Raw genomic sequence first — 17,447 nt, forward strand, 5'->3', positions numbered from 1 at the left:
AGCTGGTTATAGCTTGCCGCCTTCACATGCCACTCACTCACTCACCACTCCCTTTGACCTCTGCTCCCTTCAATTTCACAACCTGTGACTCCCTAGCTCATACTCATACCCATGTCTTCTATATTAATGACCTGAATAATCCGAAGCATTATAGCATGGTTAGTTGTTCTGTTGTTTATTATCTATACGCGACTGACTTTGCTTGACAAGGAAACCCTACAAGAAACCGCCCGTGTTGTCACGTCTAAACCTGTTCAGCGAGCTGTCGTTAACACCGTACTCCTCGTATCGACAGCAGCAACCCTCTTTTGCACGGCTGCCATTGCTTCATTGCTCTTTTTCCAGAATTTCCTTCCTCACGAGGTCGTAACTTTGCCATTACATCTCCAATATGGGTGAGTTATGACGCTGTATATGTTGCTCGCCTGACTGATAGAATTGTTACAGCTCTGGCATCAACCCGTATGGAATCGCCTCCCTTCAAACGCCACCAATGAAGACGCAGCAAGAGTACGATGTGTCGTTGATTTTAGCAATGCCTCGCTCGAATCCAAACGTGGAGCGCGGCAACTTCATGATTACCCTGCACATGGTCGACTCGCAAGCTGACGCTGGGTTGCATGCTGCGGCGGAACGTCACGCATCGCTACACCAAGGATTGGAAGGGGCCAATGTACTATTCACTTCACGCAGGCCTGCTTTATTTCCTTACATGGACCCGTTGGTATCGGTTGCGTCTCGCGTGTTGTTTCTGCTTTACCATTTATTCACACCAGGTTCAAGCACGAACTCGATGATCATCCCGTTGGCCGAGCGAGTCTTGTTCTCAAAAGCCTCGGATCTCCCAAAGTCAGCGTATGTGGAGGTAGAAGCGGGCCAGACCATTCAAATTTACCATGCCTACCTTCAGCTTACAGCTCAGCTTCGTGGTCTCCGGTGGATGATGGTTCACTATCGCATCTCGACATTCATCGCCTTGACCCTTGTGTTTTGGGCTTTTGAAGTTATTTTTATGGGTGTCGCCTGGGGACTTTGGAGTGTGGCTTCAGGGTCACCGCCTGGAGATGCCGATGACAAGACCAGGAGGCTTGAGGCAGAACGATATGAGTATGAAGATGAGGACACAGATCGCGTAGAGACCTTTCCAACATATAGAAGACAGCAACCCCTCAAGTACGAGCCCGAAATCAAACCAGAGGCGGACCCTGAACAGCCTTTATCGGAAATTCCTCGAGCAGGAGCCGACGCTGATGACGAAGATGAGGGAAGTTTTGACGATGACGACGACGATGTGCAACACAAGGATTCGGGTATCGGAACGAGTTATAGTGAGGAGGGAATTTCAAGCATTCGAAGGCGAACGTCACGTAATAAATTGTAGAGGAGGGAAGTTTTGCGAGGCCTTAATATAGAGACTGAGTGTAATGAGTGGAAGCAGATGCCCGTGGCTTATGATATGCGGTACTAGAATAAGAATGTGTTGTCAGCTGAGGATTTGGTGTTTATTATGCAGGGGAAACTGCCTTGTAAGTTAGACTATGCTGATCCGATATGCATGCCAAGTTGACTGTAATTCGATGACGAGCTCATAACAGGCAGAGTTTGGCGTTTGGCTACCTTAATCAAAGAACGCTTTAAGAATAGCAACGTGCGTATCCTTCCGCTTCACAACGAGAGATCCATTGTAGTTTACAAGTCGTTTGCCTGGCTACCGACGGTCAATGGTTCCAAGGCGTTGATGTGTATTTAAAGCGGGCGATTCACTTTCACCGTTTGTTGGCTGTATCTTTGGCATCCACCATTGACGACGGCTGAAAGTCTTGTGATATCAATTCAAGGTTTTCATAGCATTGATTGTTCGCTTGAAAACAGAGTGAAAACAGAGTATTTATCTCATACTGATCGGAGAGTGTATCAACCTCCAGTCACCTACACTACACATTGGAGCGGTAATCGAAGTCTTCCGGAAATTCACTAATAATTATTCTTCAGTGCACATGCATGTTTTCAACCCCTCCATCCACATCCACATCCACACTCGCTCACCTCTGGCTGGGCCTGGGCTCGGGCTGTCGTGACCTCCCATTGTACCTGGGCATCTTAGCTTAGGGAACACCCATGCTCTGGCTGATCCATTTCTCAGAGCCCCTCCAGCCCCTCCACCTTCTTTCTGTTGCCAACAATCAAACGCACTGAGCATCATTCTTCACTAAGTTAGTGTAGTGTAACTCAACAACACCGCCTGGCGTCACTAGCATTCATCGACTTTTCGTTCTATTCTGTGTAAATTCTCGCCTTTTCACATCCATTCTCACACTAGAGAGGCATGGTTCTCAATCACTGAACGAACAACTCGACGTCTCCACCATAATCCACATCCCACCTCACCTAGCCATCCCCGACCACCCCCAAGTTACCTGGTAAGGTAAGGTACCTGACAGCAATCGTGCCGCTACCGCTACCGCTACGTACCGACCGCTATTACTAGCTCGATTTACCTGGACTCATTGCGGGCCAACTACTGCGATTCCCTCCACCGCCCGCCCGCTTGTTCCTCTCGACGTCTCCCGAATCAACTCTGAACCCGATAATCACGACGAGGCCAGAGCTGAGCTGAGTACACCATCCTGACCGCATGTGCTGTGTTTAGCACCTGCGAGCGAGCAACCGACTGCTTCTGCTGTTCACTCTTTGCGACTCCTTAGCTTCGCCTTCGCCTTCGCCTTCGCCAGCCTTCAACGAGCCTAGACGCAGACGGGACGAGACGTCACGGTCAAGTCTTACACAACTACCGCCGTGATCAACTTCTCTCTGCCTCCCCTCTCCTCGAACCTATACTCATACACCAGCCACCAACCCCAGCACACCACATACCGTCACGATGCCCTGCTTCAAGGGCATTGCGGTCAGCATTCATGCGAACTCTGCCCCGCTGCCAGAGTATGGCATGCAGAAGCAATCTCGTCTCTCAAGAATCAGTACCTACATTCCTGTACCCCAACCTCAGCTCGCTGAGTCAAACAAACCCGAGCCTGCAAAATTCGCCATCTCCATCACCCTTCTCACCCCCGGCTTGCCTATCCCATACTCGACCCCGAAGCCCAGTGATGATAACCCCTACCCGAAGCCTCAGTTCGTCGGCGGTCTGAACACCGGCGATCGGAATAAGTCCTCTGGTGTTGTTAACCCCTACATTCCCATGACCAACTCCGAAAACGAGACCATCGCTGCCTACATTTACTTTGACGGTAGAGCAAAGGAGGAAGTTGCTACTCTCCTGCGACCAGGTGAGGAAACATGGGTCAACAGTCGCTGGGTCCAGGTCCCAGACTCTGAAGGTGGCGGTCTGGCCGAACGAGAATTCCTATTCCGCGAGGTTGGCCTCGAGCGCTGGCTCAACGGCTTGGACCTACAAGGCCATGATGCAGCTGAGAAGCTAGAGAAGCGTCGCCAGAAGTTTGAGAAACGCCGCCGACGACAACGGGCCATGGAAGGGAACGCCAGTGCCGATGTGGAACAGGGATCTACAGGACGGAGGGACACACTACGCTATGGCGCTGACGACAAGTCTCCTATTGAGGCTGTCGTGGACGACTCTGATTCATGGTCCGACGACGACGACGAACCCCCTGAGGCGACTGGGCAGATCAAGGTGGCTATGTTCCGCGTGCTGGCCTCAGGCGAAATCAAGAAGGGCGAATACTCACCCCAGTTCGGTGCTCACGACGGCGACGAAGATGACATGGGCTCTAAGGAAGGAAATGGCATCGACGCCGACGTTGAACACACGACAAGTTTCGCGAAGCCCAAGACTCTTGATCCGAAGACTATCAGTACACAGACAGTCACGGGCATTGACGGACCAGACAAGCCCTATGCTGTCTTTACCTTCTTTTACCGAGGAGAGCGTAAGTATTCTCGGGCGTTTTGAGGATCGTACACTAACCCACATTGCAGGACAATTGCAAAAGATCGGGGTTCTACAGTCCTCAAAGAACCCTCAGACAACCCCTGGATCAGCCAAACGGAGGTCAGGTCAACTCGACTTCTCCAGCCTGGGACCTCTCAAGGCTGGTGGCACTGTCGGCTTCTCTGCTTTCCGCGACCAGGCTACCGAAGCCTCGAGACGACGCAAGGCTAGAAAGAAGAGCAATGGAAATATCGCCGATGATAGCGACGACGATGATGAAGAGGACGACGAGAACCTGGGCAAGATGGAGGAAGTGTACGCAAAAGATGTGAACGCCCAACTTGCGCCAGAAGACGTCAAATTCCAGGGCGAACTTGCTGAGGGCGTGGATCGTATTCACGTAAGTTCCGCGATTAGATCTTTCGGAGCATTTGAACTGACGATATGATGTAGCTTAAGAGGGCGCATTCTGCAGACCCAGACAGCTTGGCCACACCGGAATTGTCACAAACCCCGACCGCAGCTAGCGAATCCACGTCACAAGCGCCTACCACAGGGGGGTCACCCGCCAACAATCTTCTTTCAAACGCTGTAGGTCTTGATACACCTAGCAAGTCAATTTTCCAGAGTCCTCTCAAGAAGTACCGACCCAGTGTGGATTACGGATCGGGAGGTCTGAACCTCTCAACAGGATCTGGCTTGAAATCAGAGGTAGATTCAGCTGTTTCCGGGGGATCTGAGTCGGGGTCAGGAACCCCCTCCAATATCGAAACCCAAAAACCGAAGGTTGAGGATGAGGAAGAGCTATGATCATGGCGGAATCCTCGATTATCGATCGCTCTCACAGACTTCACCGGAGAAGTTTATTCATTGAATTACGAAAGAAAACGACAAAAAATGACGGCTTTGCTCTAAACATAAAGCGGCCGTTGGGTGTCGACATGGACAGCCTTAGCAGCTTCGAGATAGACTGATGGACCAGTTCTTGGGCCGAAGGGTTTACTCCTCGACCGGCACGACTATTGACAGCACAAGATATAAAATTTTCACTATGAAATTTATGTGGTGTATTGGCGAAGGTTAGGGAAGTATTGGGTGCTTCTAAGATTTGGGAAGCAAGTGGCTCATGTTGTATCGAGGCGGCCTGTCATTTCTTGGTGCAGGAAAACAAGCAACTCTTGATCTGAGACATGGGTGGGTTACTTACTAGAGGTTAGAAGGTCCTACAATCGAGTAGTCTGAGCCAACAGAAGGAACCAGTGTTCGGTGAATCGATTAACTGTATGTGACATATCGTTGCTTGAAGAATAGAACGGCATTGCTTTACTTCATGCTTGCGAACTGGAGTGAATGCCTTGACTGTATGCACGAGACAGGCCCTGAACACTATGGTACTGCCACCAACTAGATAGTCATGTATGACTATTTCGCTATGCCATTTTCACCCTTTAATCTAGAATCGTAGCTACGAATAGAACAAGACTTGGGATATGAGAAAGTCTGCTTTGGCTCTAACCCTGGCATGAGAGGCCAGTCTGGAGCTTTAAGATCATGGAGGCACAAATTTACAACTGGCCGTAATCAGTACATTCACGAAGTATGCATGCCACCAATTCAGGATTGTGTCCAGTAATGAAGTCAAGGTCAGAGTAATAATCAATTGACAGCATTCTATTATAGCTTCTAAGGAACAAGCCGGCTCAACGAGCAAAAAGCTCGTAACCAAAATGGATCCTGACAAGATTCGCGCGAATCGTCTACTAAACTTTTGCCATGTTAGCGAAGTGCTTCTGACACGTTGGCTCGTATGAAGAATGAATGAGAGGGAGACATGTCAGACTGTTGAGCTTGATAATTTTGAAATCAACATAGAGATTCAGTTGGCCGTTCTTAATGGAAGAGTTTGTCATCATGCAAGAGGGGGGTGTTAAACGCGTCCAGCTTGTGTGCTGGAGGCATCGAGACGTGTATTCTTGTGTCGTGTCATGTAAACGTACCTTACTGTTATTGGTTTGAAAGAACCTGCAGATATGTTATTTTGATGCTGCAGAGGCGTCTGCATATTCTCAAGAGTGTTGCCGCCCGAAAATGTCTGCGGGAACCAATTGTTGTTGGAACTTAATTATTGTTGAAGACAAAGAAAGTTTTTCAAGAGCAGCTCCAGCGCAATTTTATTCAGCAGGCGGACCGGGGTATGGTCAATTATCGGTATATCCAAGCTCCATCCCGCCATTTATGCTTATACCGAGGCCGCACTGTATCAGCACAGCCCTGGACCCAATCTACAGCGTATTTCAGTGGGCAGCAGTCCATCATCGTTGACGTGTGTGCCTAATCTGCACTGTGCCCCCTCAACCCCACCATCCATTCGATCTCATCTCTCTCTTCCTTGCTCGCTTCCATTGCTTTCCCCTCGGGCAGACTTTGCGACAACCCAACGGTTCTCTACCTTAGTTAAAACCTTTCGGTTCCCCCTTTCTAGACGCATTAGCGATCCAAACGACCAGGACAGGTCCCCAGACTTCAAAATGGCCGGAAGTGAGTTTATACTGCTCTGGAATGGTTGTACGACGATAGAATCTAACCGCGCACACTTCTAGACTTTGAGGAAGTTGCCAGTATGTTTGGAACCCTCCTGGACTGATTTATGGGTTCAACCCGCACGACCGTGACCTGATACCTAACGATAAATAAACAGAACAGTTTGTTGAGTTCTACTACAACACCTTCGACAGTGATCGCAAGGGTCTTGCTGCTCTCTACGTAAGTAGCCCTCCAGCCCAACGACGAGAACTCTAGTAGAACAACCCGCTAACCCTGACAATAGCGAGACAACTCTATGCTGACTTTCGAGTCTGCTTCCGTCCTCGGCACCCAGGCTATTACCGAGAAGCTTGCTGTATGCACCCCTTCGTCACCAGCGACTTCGAGTCGGCGTTGTTAACAATCTTTCCAACAGGGCCTCCCCTTTGAGAAGGTCAAGCACCAAGTCTCTACCCTCGATGCCCAGCCCTCCAACGACCAGGGCGGTGTCATTATCCTCATTACCGGTGCTCTCCTTGTATGTTTCCGACCATCCCACAACCTCCTGAAATGCGCCCACTAACAAATATTAGGTCGATGAGGAGCAGCGCCCCATGAACTTCAGCCAGTCCTTCCAGCTCGCCCGCGATGCGAATGGCCAGTACTTCGTCTACAACGACATCTTCAAGCTTGTCTTCGGTTAATCGAAAGCAGTTACACTGCCGGCCGGCGCCTTTGGTTGTTTGAATGAGTTGAGCGATGTTTATAAACACACAAACACACCAAGTGGGGCGACAGACGAGGGGAAATTAAAGCGGCAATGGCAACGGAATAGCTTCTTTTTTGACGATAAGATGAATTTAGAGCATGGCTTGAAGGGAGCGCAAGTGTTTGACTCGGCTGTGATTATCTTGAATTTCTTCCCGCTGATGAAGCGGAATTATTGGTTCCCAAAGCTATGAGTACTCAACCTCAGCCTCAGCTTGACGACACGGCATAGAGGGCCTGAAGAGATGGAGCCAAGAACAGGCCATCTAGAATTGAAAACTGTGAGTGTAAATGGTGCAACGACATACGTCACGTATACTTGAATAGGGTCACCACTTCGTGATTGGCATTCTACCTTTGAGAAATGAACGCCCTCAGTAGCCACGACCTGACTAATCTTTCAGCAGCAGACAGGGAAATATGCAACATATTTTATGTGCTAGCTCTGTGAAGATGGTTATGAAAACCTCAATTTGCTTGTTATTAACACAGAGAATACACCTGTTGAGACCAGAGCTGGGGATTCTCTTGACAGGACATTTAGAAGGCGAAGCATTCACTTTACGCTGAAGTCTTGTCCAAGAAGCAAGCTCATCATCTATTTTTAGGATGGTCATAAGACCGGCCTCACTGATCACTGCGAAGTGGGATGGGACGAAACGTAACCCGAGAAAAATCATTCATTTTCCATGCCCTGAACCGTGCAACACCGTTTGATCCCAAAATCGCAATGCATTGTGAAGGGTATAAACAAATAGGCTTAGATCTTGGTAGCAGCCTCGAGAGCCTTCTGCTTCTTGATGATCTTCATCTGAGCCTTGGGGCCCATGATACCACCACCCCATTGTCGGCGGGCCTGGTCGTGCTTCTCAAGGTAACCGTCCTTGACAGCAGAGATGAGCTTGGAGAGCTCGTTCTTGTCCTCGGAGCGGACCTCGGTGACGGCGAGGACAGCGGCGGTCTATAATTGTTAGACACGAAATTGAGCTCATGATTTCGATAAACATACCTTCTTGTGGACGACCGTTCCGAGACGGGCCTTGCCCTTGACAATGGCGTAAGGGATACCCATCTTCTTGCAAAGAGAAGGAAGGAAGACGACGAGCTCAATGGGCTCGACATCGTTAGGGATGAGGACGAGAGAGGCCTTCTTGTTCTCAATCAGGCCAACAACGTGGTTGAGACCGTACTTGACAGTGTAGGGCTTCTTGGAAACATCCTCCTTCTTCTTACCCTCCTTGACGGCGGTAGCCTCCTGGAGGAGACGCTCCTTCTTCTCGGCCTTGGTCTCAGGTCGGTACTTGTTGAGGAGCTTGAAGGCCTGGGCAGCAGTGTTGCGGTCGAGGACGTGCTGGAACTGAGCGAGAGCCGGGGGAACCTTGAGGCGCATCTGAAGGATCTTCTTCTGTCGCTGGAGACGAACATACTCGGGCCACTTGACCATGCGAGAGACATTTCGCTTGGGCTGGATGTCCTGGCCGATGCCGAAGTTGCGGGGTCGCTTCTCGAGAAGAGGGTTCTATGGATGTCAGCGATCTTCTCACCAGGAGGGAGAGAAGAGAATTACTAACCTTGGCGGCCTTCTTGCCAGCCTTACCCTGAGGGAAAGGGGCGGGAGCGACCTTCTTGCCGGACTTGGGAGGCTGTCATTGAGAAAAGAAGACATCAGCAAGGCGTTCAAGCCAACAAAAGGTCTTCTCTGAACTCTAACGAGAATAGGTCGTGACATTTCTGCACACGCCGCATCTCCAGCCAAGTCTTCACCAGCTCGATACCTGTTACGGTGATCGAATACTGGCGGAATACCAACAGCATATGCCGCCCACAAAGTGGACGACGCTGTGGCTCAATTGCACAATAAAGTGCATTTGACTCACAAAACTGTGGCCATTAGAGTCGAGTCGATTGTTTCATTCACTCACCATCTTGAATAGTTGGGGTTAGTAGTTGCTCGTGGGTTGAAGAGCAAAAGTCCAGGACACGATGGTGGATGGAGAACAAAGTCAAGAAGAAAAGCGAGCCTTTTTTTCCGTGGAAAATAATTAGGGCTTCCTGTTCTGGCCCCACATTAAAAAAAAACTCGACCCCACTGGCTGGAAGAAACAAGGACAGGCAGGCGAGGGGCTGGAGCTGATCTTTTCACGACTAATGTAGCGCACGTGACCGTGACTCTTTCAGTCAGGCAAACATACTCATGGCTGGAGTCGATGATTGGGAGGCAATATCTTGAGAAGGAGGGGGGGAAAAAAGCTAGAAACTGTGAAGCTGAAGTTATTTTGAAAAAGACTTCTCCAACAAAGTAACTGAACTCGCTCGACATAAAACCTCCTGTACTTGGAGAAGTCGTCCACTCACTCCGTCCGTATAAGCACTCACAAAGACTCAAACCACTTGAGACTTTCAAACTCCACTAACAGCAAAATGGCACCTACACCTTGCGTTCGGTGTCAGAACAACCGAGCTGTTGTAAAGCGACCCAAGAACCATCATAAGCTATGCCGGGACTGCTTCATCAGAGTGTTCGAGGATGAAGTCCATCACACAATCACATCATCAGACCTCTTCTTTCGGGGTGAAAGAGTTGCTATTGGTGCTTCAGGTGGCAAGGATTCAACAGTGCTGGCATCTGTAATGAAAACCTTGAACGAACGACACAACTATGGACTTGACCTAGTACTTTTGAGTGTCGACGAGGGCATCAAGGGATATCGGGACGATTCCTTAGAGACAGTCAAGCGAAATGCTATTCAATACGACATGCCCCTGGAAATTGTTGGTTACGACGAACTGTACGGATGGACCATGGACCAAGTTGTCGAGACTATCGGAAAGAAGGGAAACTGCACATATTGTGGTGTTTTCAGACGACAGGCTCTGGACCGAGGAGCCAAGAAACTGGCCATTCAGCATGTCATCACTGGTCACAACGCTGACGATGTTGCCGAAACCGTTCTCATGAATTTGTTACGAGGCGATATGCCACGGTTATCTCGAAGTACCAGCATTGTTACCGGAAACGCAAGCAGTGAGGTCAAGAGAAGCAAGCCTCTCAAGTATGCATACGAAAAGGAGATCGTACTTTACGCACATCACAAGAAGCTGGACTATTTCAGCACAGAGTGTATTTACAGCCCCGAGGCTTTCCGAGGAACAGCACGTGGACTTATCAAGAATCTGGAGAAGGTACGGCCAAGTGCAATTCTCGACATTGTACGAAGTGGAGAGGACATGGCTCGACTTACACCAGACAAGGGCCAAGCTGCGTGTGGCTGCGACGAAGGCGAGGGACTTGGAGGTTGCGGATCAGCCAACGGGCGGACTTCTGGTAACGAGATGGCCCAGGTCGAGGCCAGCCTTAAGAAAAAGCACGAGTCTACAGCTCTCGAGACAGAGATCACATCCAATGGAACACCCAAGGACGACGCAGTTCCCTTACCAATAAGGACTAAGAAGCAAAAGGAGACACCTGCACCAAAGCAGAATCTAGGAAAGTGTGTTAAGTGTGGCTACATGTCGAGTCAGACCATGTGCCAGGCTTGCACGTTGTTGGAGGGTCTGAATAAGAATAGAGCAGAGATAGCGATATAATGAATACCCCTGCTGTCAAGACCAATATTTCTATCGTTCCATTACACCATGGCTCGAACAAAGTACTTTGTTTGAAATTGTTTTATTCTTTCTCTTAGCCACTGTCCATCCGTCTCATAGGCTTCAATGCCTTGCTACTAGTACCCCGAATATGTGTATTTACAGTTGCAGTTTTGGGCTGTCGTCTCTGGTTATTTGCCCTCGGTTCCATATTGCTGTTTAAGAAAAGCGTGTCTCCAACTGTTTGATCGAATTAATGCTTGAACCACTCCGGTTGAATAGAAAAACAAACCTTCCAAGGGTTGTTCAGCTCGAAGCCTAAAGGCGCTTCTGGTTTGTCTGTTTGTCCTCGTAGAGTTCCCGTAAGTCGGCGGTCACGGTCCATCACTAATCAATTCGTTAGAATCCTCGAGTTACCGTTCGGCTGGATATATCATACTTTGCTATAAACTAATTAGTATTGACGATACTGTCGAATGCCCATAACTTACTCTATCCCATTGATCCACGGAGTAACGAGGTCGTTTGCCCTCGTTCTGCCAGGTCTTGATGACGGCAAGACCAGTACCAGAGATACCGAACATCTATCAATCATCAATGAGCTTCCGTATCGTGCGACAGCGAGACCGGACGGTGACATACACCAATCATGATGGCATAGGGAAGAAGAGCCTCAAAAGGGACGGGCATCGTGATGGCGGCGCTGCCTGAGCAGACTCGAAGGTATTCGGCGTATGTATCGGAGAACGAGAGTATGAATTGACCAGGCCTGACCTGTCTTCCGGGTTCGTCGCGGTGGTCGTGAGTCTACCGAGTAAACGGGCCTTGAATTGAAGCTCACGTCGAACCGAGCCATCGACGACTCAGCGATTGGTGATGCAGATTTCGGTGCCTGAGGCCAGAAGCTCCATAACTATCCCTGCGTCGTGGTACAGTAACTGAGGGGAGCTATCGCACAGTGTGTTACCAAGCTAGCAGTAGTAGCGTAGCAAGAGAATAGAAGAAAAGGAGGAGTAAACTCCAGGTTCTTTATTGATAAATGATTCAATGCTCTCAATACATTTAAAAACGAATTGAAGCAAAGGAGTCACCTAATTTACTTCCCTTATACTTGTATACTATACTCAAACTGTCAGTTCTTCAATAATCCGCCGATAAGCACCTTGGCTTTTACTATTCCGGACTTTTTCTCTCTCCCCTGGAGGGGCTCCCTAAGTAGCTGTCGCACGCACTGTGGCAACTAGCTCCCGCGACTGCTGTTTGATATCACACAAGTTGACGCGACGTGATTCAGTGGCTTTCCTATCGCATCTCTACGATCTTTAGACTCTCTACGAACGCGTGGTTCAAATTAACTTGGGCGTGTCAATACACCCCCGAATTTTCTTTTAAGCAACCAGTACTGCGCATTCGCTCCCGGCCGTCCCTCGATGCAAGCCCGCGTACCGCGATGAAGCAGACGTGACCACACTGCGAGAAACCCTTCGCAACCTACCGAAACCGACCGATATGCAAATTCGAGGCTCTCGTTTCAGGATATTTTCTTTTGGGACGCGGGGGTAACCATGACAGGTGCACAAACTATGGCTGAAGAGCTTCCACACAGCGTCATGGTTTCCGACGAGGATGCTGAATATGAGACGGCAGGCGAAACAGGAGGCGAAACAACAATAATCGCATCTAGGTCAAACGGAGGCAAAGGAAGCTCTGGTACGAATCAAGCTCCAGCAGAGAATGGCGATGCCGAGTTCGGCGACCACGATGCATCTGGCGAGGATGTAGACGCATCTGGAGAGGAGGACAACGACTATATGGCACCTCCGCAGACATCTTCTCACGGCAGTGTTGGACCTCCGCAAGACGGCGATGAGGAAGATCATGAAAACGTTGAAGGAGATGAGGAACATGAAGAAGACGACGTAGATGCCGAGGAGGAGGAAGATGTTGATGCTGAAGGAGAAGACTATGAGGAAGACGAAGGCGTTGGTGCCGTTAAGTTTCAACCAGGGACAAGAAGCGACGACGACGACGACAGTGAAAGCGATAAATCCGAATCACCAAGCGCAAACGACGAAGAGTCTGACGAGGAGGCTGTATGGGAAGATGCTGCAGAGGCCGAGGAAGATCATGAAGATGAAGAGACGGCCGCCTCAAGCAACTGCATCTTCTGCGGCCATAACGAAGACGAAGACCCCAGCGAGGAGTTTGAGGTTTATTTGGCCTGTGTGCGTTGTGGTGGTAATGGTAAGTTCACCTACATCAGTATACTTTTTGGAAACTTATCAAGTACAGCTCACCAACAATGCGCGCGCGATGCGGCTGCAATGAGTGCGGATAATAGTAGGTTTCAATGTGTAAGCACAGTTTGGCAAATGCTGACAATACCAGCGCCCGAAATTTGGAAATGCCCTGAATGCTTCAGCAAAGAATCCGACGTGGGGAGTGAAGATGAGGAGATGGAGGATCACGATGTTGATCACAATGCCGACATTCACTCCCAACAGTCTGATGTCCCAGAGGTACCAGGGGAGCATGAGTCTGGTCAGCACGTGAACGATGACGAAGATGCCAGCTCCCAAAGCGACAATGACAGTGAGCTTGATGAGGAGCCGATTGACGCTCCTCGCAGCTTGAGAAAACGCAAATCTTCATCATTAGAAGATGACGGAAACGGGCTTTCTCTGAGGAAACGACGACGAAACCAGTCCCAAGACGCAGGGTCGGAGAGCACAGCACGAAATGGAAGCGCTGAACCAGGGCGACACCACCCTCCCAGAACTGTGCGTCTCAAGGTTCCACGACCCCCACCCGTATCAATAGAGAAACGTACTCGTACCTCACTTGTACTTAAACTTCATGTCAAGCCTGGCAACCTTAAAGAAATCTTATCTCGCAAAAAGAGAGAAAAGAGAAGGCAGCCAGGTAGTGCCACGCGCCCGACCCCTCAACGACCAGCCCTGGCTGCGACTCCAGCTCCAGCTGCCAGAGCCAACCTTACAGCTGCAGCTATATCTAACCTTCCCACGCCTTTCACATCGGACAACTACTCACAACCATTTTATTCATTTTATGATCGCGAGGCCGATGAGATGAAGGGCAAGCCTTACGGCGGCATATTGACCGAAGCCGAGGCCGACACATCCAAGACTCTCCCTGATGAGGATGATCGAAACAAGTTCACCTCTACTCTAAAGAAAGCTGAGGATGACTGGAGAGCGCGTCTTCTGCAGGCCATGCAAGAAGACCCAAACCCTCCTGTTCGAAAGTCGAAAAAGGCCGGCAACAACGGCAGTGAGATCGAATGCATCGATTTTGGCGGCTGGGAAATCGATACTTGGTATGCTGCGCCGTATCCTGCCGAATACAGCATAAATCGCGTGCTGTACATTTGCGAGTTCTGTCTGAAGTACATGAACTCTGACTACGTTGCTTGGAGGCACAAACTCAAATGCCCAGCCAAGCATCCACCAGGAGACGAGATCTATCGTCATGGATCAGTCTCGGTTTTCGAAGTTGACGGTCGCAAGAATCCGGTCTACTGCCAGAATCTGTGCCTTCTTGCCAAGCTGTTCCTGGGTTCGAAAACTTTGTATTACGACGTTGAACCCTTCCTTTTCTATGTTTTATGCGAATACAACGAGACAGGTTACCACTTTGTGGGATACTTTTCCAAAGAAAAGAGGGCTAGCAGCCAGAACAATGTCTCATGTATTCTGACATTACCAATACACCAACGAAAAGGTTATGGCAACTTGCTTATAGACTTTTCCTACTTACTCACCAAAGTGGAGGAGAAGACGGGTTCGCCCGAGAAGCCTCTCTCTGATATGGGCCTGGTCTCATATCGCAATTACTGGCGACTGGTTCTGTGTCGATACTTTTTGAAGGTGATGGAGAATGAGAAACACAGAACAGAAGGGCTCAGCATAAAAAGAATATCCGCCGATACCGGCATGACCCCGGACGATGTCATTTCTGCATTGGAAGGTCTTAGGGCCCTTGTCAGAGATCCGCAGACCAAGGTGTATGCCTTCAGAGTCGATTTGGATTACTGTCGAGAATACGTGGGCAAGTGGGAAGCCAAGGGTTACGTTCAGTTAAAATCCGAAGCTCTCGTTTGGACTCCATATGTGATGGGTCGAACCAATGCCGTCAACTTTGAACTCGGCCCACCGATCAATACCATCGCACCAAGGGAAGACGACGAGGCCAAGATTGACGAGGGAAATGGTACGGCTGCCATCGAGGATCATCAGCCAATGGTCAATGGGGAGAAGCACGATGCGTCTGCTCCTGAAGCAGTGGCAGATGCAGACGGTGATGCTTCAATGAACATTAATAGAGAACAACCCCAGGAGTCTCCAGTCGAGAACCACAGTGCGGAGCCAGTGCCAGTCCAGTCTATTGAAGATGTGGCACCCGGGCAAGAGAAAGATAAGGACGTTGAAATGGAAGATGCAAAAGCCGCAGGCCCCCCGGCTTGGCTACAACCATATCAGAACATTCCGTTCACCCGCTTTGAAGTCTTTCCTGCCGTACCTGGTGGTCGACGAGAAAGAGCTCGGCCAAGTGTCAGTCGACCGACTGTCCCTCGCCCAGCCAGTAGTGCTCCCAGACCGAAGCGTCCCAGCAACAGCCATCGGCCATCCTCGTCTAGACCCAAGACTTCAAAGAAAAAGACTGGAGGGACCGGTCGTGGACCAGGTAGATGGCCAAAGGGAACAAAGAAATCTGATTACGGTAACGCTACCAGTGGCCCTGGTCTACCGCCCGGCTGGGTCGATCGACAAGCCAAACTGCAAGCTGTCACGGAAGGCAAGGACCCAGAACAGGAGGTAGCAGTTCAAGACTCAGCAGCAGAAGACTCGGTCGTTGTCTCGACGAAGACTAATGGTGCTAAAGTCAATGGAATTACTGCAAATACTGTGGGATCGGGATCAACGGAAGGGGCTGCTAAAGGAGAGGACGTGGATGCTGAAGGAGAGGATATCTAATTTTATTGAAAGCGGTCGATTACAGGAAGGCTTGGGGTTACGGATGTACTATATACCTTGGTAGGATCGGCGTGGGTTGCTTTATTGGCTTGATCTCGCCAGAGATAGGGGTCGTTGTTTGTAGCAAGCGCATTGTTATTGAAATACTAGACAAGACAGGTCATGGGATGGAATCATGCTTCTTGGAGGTTAAAGGCATGAGGAACAGGAACAGGAACATGAATAGGAATAGGACTTTTAGCAAAGGAAATTTGTATTAGCGAGTGTCTATGAATGCTGAGAGAGAGAACTATGTGACTTACCTATTGTTAGTTTATGTTTTGTCTGGTATAATGGTAGCCTCGACAGGTTTGCCAAAGACGTCCAGCGCCTTTGACTGCAGAAGTCCAAGATAGGCTTTGTACATGCGTTGAAAGTCGGATCTTTTGAGAGATCCTTCGATCGAGCACTTTTCGAACGCGTGGTGAGTGGTTTTCTCAGTTAGTTTGACAACTGACCTGCCACAGATGAAGGTGTTCTTACCATGCCACCCTTCACTGCGGATAGCCATGAGCGGTTTGCGATGGGTATCACCATCTTCAGGCTCCTCGTCATCGATATCACGAATATCCATGTACTCGTCTGCCATGCCTCCACGGTTCTCAAGACCTTTGCCGTTGTAACTGTAAATGGGCAGGCAAACGGCATGGTCTCCCCAAATCTCGATGGTGACCATCTTGCGGTACTTGGAGTAGATGGGGCCGAAGCCAGAGACTGCTGTGTGATAATTTGTTGTTGATACTTTGTCGTCGCGGTTCTGGCTATGGAAAGGAGCCGAGATGATGGTTCCAGGCCCGAGTTCGTTGAGTTTTCGCCTCTGGTCAGTTGGACGCATGTGAACGCTGACAGTCTCTCCGAGGCTGAGGTCAAGATGAGCCTGATGGACTCCGTAGAATGATTGGCCGTCCTGTCCAACGTCTTTTGTTAGTGCACAGCGTCTGAGATACGCAACATCGCTTCCAAGGTTAGAAGAAACAGAGCTTCTTGCAGAGGAAGCAGAGCGCGTTGACATGGCGTCTGAGTCTCGACGACGACGTCGTCGATAAGATACAGGTTCTGGAGTAGTCAGTTCAACAGGATGAGAAGTAGGTAGCCCCTTGTTGTTTGAGTGGAATTGAGTGTAGAACTTGGCTGCCAGGTTACGAAGCTGCCAGCTACAGTCCTTACACTCCCAGTCGTCAGCCGCAGAGTGAAGAGAAGACATGAGAAAAGAAACAGAGTCTTTCTGCTCAACGTGAAGCCATGTCTCTTCCTGTTTCCTGGTTGGTCGGCTGGGTTCGTTCGGCGAGAAGTGCGTGTGAGCAAAGATATTAGTCTTGAATTTATTAATGCGGTGGCTGGTGTCGACATTCAGAGATTGTTGGAAGTTTCTGTCGCGGATTAGACCTCTGCTACGAGGATAGGACTTTCTAATGCGATGATCATTGAATGAAGGCATTTTGATGATTTTCTTGTATATCTTGGGGAATGTTGGTGAGTAAAACCGGTTATTGAAGCTGAAATCGCAAAAGTGCATGTGATTTGATAGTCGTTGAGATTGTCATTATATCTAAGGCAGGCTACTATTATATAGTTGGCTGGCTGTGTCATCTTTCGAGGTCCTCTTCATAGAGCTACGGGCAAGT

General features: G+C 49.5%; 8 protein-coding genes across 9 annotated transcripts; 5 read left to right on the forward strand and 3 right to left on the reverse strand.

Moving 5' to 3' along the window:
* The first annotated feature begins 20 nt into the window (after window positions 1-20).
* On the forward strand, window positions 21-1,718 carry FOIG_02289 (uncharacterized protein). The gene is made up of 3 exons (XM_031199535.1): window positions 21-158; window positions 211-395; window positions 448-1,718. Exons 1-3 carry the CDS (start codon window positions 27-29, stop codon window positions 1,379-1,381), a joined length of 1,251 nt encoding a protein of 416 aa, XP_031071572.1. The 5' UTR covers window positions 21-26; the 3' UTR covers window positions 1,382-1,718.
* Window positions 1,719-2,181: 463 nt separating this feature from the next.
* On the forward strand, window positions 2,182-5,346 carry FOIG_02290 (uncharacterized protein). The gene is made up of 3 exons (XM_031199536.1): window positions 2,182-3,908; window positions 3,958-4,310; window positions 4,364-5,346. The coding sequence occupies exons 1-3, from the start codon at window positions 2,882-2,884 to the stop codon at window positions 4,718-4,720; spliced, it is 1,737 nt and encodes a 578-aa protein (XP_031071573.1). The 5' UTR covers window positions 2,182-2,881; the 3' UTR covers window positions 4,721-5,346.
* An 870-nt stretch (window positions 5,347-6,216) lies between these two features.
* On the forward strand, window positions 6,217-7,707 carry FOIG_02291 (uncharacterized protein). Its single transcript, XM_031199537.1, has 6 exons — window positions 6,217-6,448; window positions 6,511-6,528; window positions 6,609-6,673; window positions 6,738-6,809; window positions 6,870-6,971; window positions 7,027-7,707. Exons 1-6 carry the CDS (start codon window positions 6,439-6,441, stop codon window positions 7,135-7,137), a joined length of 378 nt encoding a protein of 125 aa, XP_031071574.1. The 5' UTR covers window positions 6,217-6,438; the 3' UTR covers window positions 7,138-7,707.
* Window positions 7,708-7,719: 12 nt separating this feature from the next.
* Window positions 7,720-9,282, reverse strand: FOIG_02292 (60S ribosomal protein L8). 2 transcript variants are annotated; one of them, XM_031199538.1, is made up of 4 exons: window positions 9,124-9,282; window positions 8,773-8,844; window positions 8,211-8,720; window positions 7,720-8,162 (listed from the first exon to the last, which is right to left on the reverse strand). In XM_031199538.1, the coding sequence occupies exons 1-4, from the start codon at window positions 9,124-9,126 to the stop codon at window positions 7,962-7,964; spliced, it is 786 nt and encodes a 261-aa protein (XP_031071575.1). In that variant the 5' UTR covers window positions 9,127-9,282; the 3' UTR covers window positions 7,720-7,961. The 2 variants fall into 2 exon arrangements, with proteins under 2 accessions (XP_031071575.1, XP_031071576.1); XM_031199539.1 differs by having other exon boundaries at window positions 8,773-9,282.
* On the forward strand, window positions 9,255-10,846 carry FOIG_02293 (uncharacterized protein). The gene has a single exon (XM_031199540.1). It carries the CDS (start codon window positions 9,623-9,625, stop codon window positions 10,787-10,789), a length of 1,167 nt encoding a protein of 388 aa, XP_031071577.1. The 5' UTR covers window positions 9,255-9,622; the 3' UTR covers window positions 10,790-10,846.
* On the reverse strand, window positions 9,444-11,641 carry FOIG_02294 (uncharacterized protein). The gene is made up of 5 exons (XM_031199541.1): window positions 11,432-11,641; window positions 11,281-11,373; window positions 11,229-11,232; window positions 11,082-11,176; window positions 9,444-11,029 (listed from the first exon to the last, which is right to left on the reverse strand). The coding sequence occupies exons 1-5, from the start codon at window positions 11,477-11,479 to the stop codon at window positions 11,009-11,011; spliced, it is 261 nt and encodes an 86-aa protein (XP_031071578.1). The 5' UTR covers window positions 11,480-11,641; the 3' UTR covers window positions 9,444-11,008.
* A 385-nt stretch (window positions 11,642-12,026) lies between these two features.
* Window positions 12,027-16,086, forward strand: FOIG_02295 (histone acetyltransferase). The gene is made up of 3 exons (XM_031199542.1): window positions 12,027-13,033; window positions 13,082-13,129; window positions 13,178-16,086. The coding sequence occupies exons 1-3, from the start codon at window positions 12,355-12,357 to the stop codon at window positions 15,781-15,783; spliced, it is 3,333 nt and encodes a 1,110-aa protein (XP_031071579.1). The 5' UTR covers window positions 12,027-12,354; the 3' UTR covers window positions 15,784-16,086.
* A 10-nt stretch (window positions 16,087-16,096) lies between these two features.
* Window positions 16,097-17,260, reverse strand: FOIG_02296 (uncharacterized protein; the record flags this gene model as incomplete). Its single annotated transcript, XM_031199543.1, has 1 exon — window positions 16,097-17,260. The coding sequence occupies one exon, from the start codon at window positions 17,258-17,260 to the stop codon at window positions 16,097-16,099; it is 1,164 nt and encodes a 387-aa protein (XP_031071580.1).
* Window positions 17,261-17,447: the final 187 nt, after the last annotated feature.

Source organism: Fusarium odoratissimum (genome assembly GCF_000260195.1).
Source record: "Fusarium odoratissimum NRRL 54006 unplaced genomic scaffold supercont1.2, whole genome shotgun sequence".
Taxonomy (NCBI): domain Eukaryota; kingdom Fungi; phylum Ascomycota; class Sordariomycetes; order Hypocreales; family Nectriaceae; genus Fusarium; species Fusarium odoratissimum.

Bases quoted from the DNA above. Each gene is read 5' to 3' on its own strand.
- FOIG_02291 (XM_031199537.1), top strand. The intron at 6,674-6,737 runs GTAAGTAGCCCT...CCCTGACAATAG, and splicing joins AGGGTCTTGCTGCTCTCTAC to CGAGACAACTCTATGCTGAC. The intron at 6,810-6,869 runs GTATGCACCCCT...TCTTTCCAACAG, and splicing joins CTATTACCGAGAAGCTTGCT to GGCCTCCCCTTTGAGAAGGT.
- FOIG_02295 (XM_031199542.1), top strand. From the start codon at position 12,355: ATGACAGGTGCACAAACTATGGCTGAAGAGCTTCCACACAGCGTCATG. The intron at 13,034-13,081 runs GTAAGTTCACCT...TATCAAGTACAG, and splicing joins TGTGCGTTGTGGTGGTAATG to CTCACCAACAATGCGCGCGC. The intron at 13,130-13,177 runs GTAGGTTTCAAT...TGACAATACCAG, and splicing joins TGCAATGAGTGCGGATAATA to CGCCCGAAATTTGGAAATGC.
- FOIG_02293 (XM_031199540.1), top strand. From the start codon at position 9,623: ATGGCACCTACACCTTGCGTTCGGTGTCAGAACAACCGAGCTGTTGTA.
- FOIG_02294 (XM_031199541.1), bottom strand. From the start codon at position 11,479: ATGCCCGTCCCTTTTGAGGCTCTTCTTCCCTATGCCATCATGATTGGT. The intron at 11,374-11,431 runs GTATGTCACCGT...GATGATTGATAG, and splicing joins CCTATGCCATCATGATTGGT to ATGTTCGGTATCTCTGGTAC. The intron at 11,030-11,081 runs GTTTGTTTTTCT...TCGATCAAACAG, and splicing joins AGCTGAACAACCCTTGGAAG to TTGGAGACACGCTTTTCTTA.
- FOIG_02290 (XM_031199536.1), top strand. From the start codon at position 2,882: ATGCCCTGCTTCAAGGGCATTGCGGTCAGCATTCATGCGAACTCTGCC. The intron at 3,909-3,957 runs GTAAGTATTCTC...CCCACATTGCAG, and splicing joins CTTCTTTTACCGAGGAGAGC to GACAATTGCAAAAGATCGGG. The intron at 4,311-4,363 runs GTAAGTTCCGCG...GATATGATGTAG, and splicing joins AGGGCGTGGATCGTATTCAC to CTTAAGAGGGCGCATTCTGC.
- FOIG_02289 (XM_031199535.1), top strand. From the start codon at position 27: ATGCCACTCACTCACTCACCACTCCCTTTGACCTCTGCTCCCTTCAAT. The intron at 159-210 runs GTTAGTTGTTCT...TTGCTTGACAAG, and splicing joins ATCCGAAGCATTATAGCATG to GAAACCCTACAAGAAACCGC. The intron at 396-447 runs GTGAGTTATGAC...GAATTGTTACAG, and splicing joins CCATTACATCTCCAATATGG to CTCTGGCATCAACCCGTATG.
- FOIG_02292 (XM_031199538.1), bottom strand. The intron at 8,721-8,772 runs GTTAGTAATTCT...TGACATCCATAG, and splicing joins CTGGCAAGAAGGCCGCCAAG to AACCCTCTTCTCGAGAAGCG. The intron at 8,163-8,210 runs GTATGTTTATCG...TAACAATTATAG, and splicing joins GAACGGTCGTCCACAAGAAG to ACCGCCGCTGTCCTCGCCGT.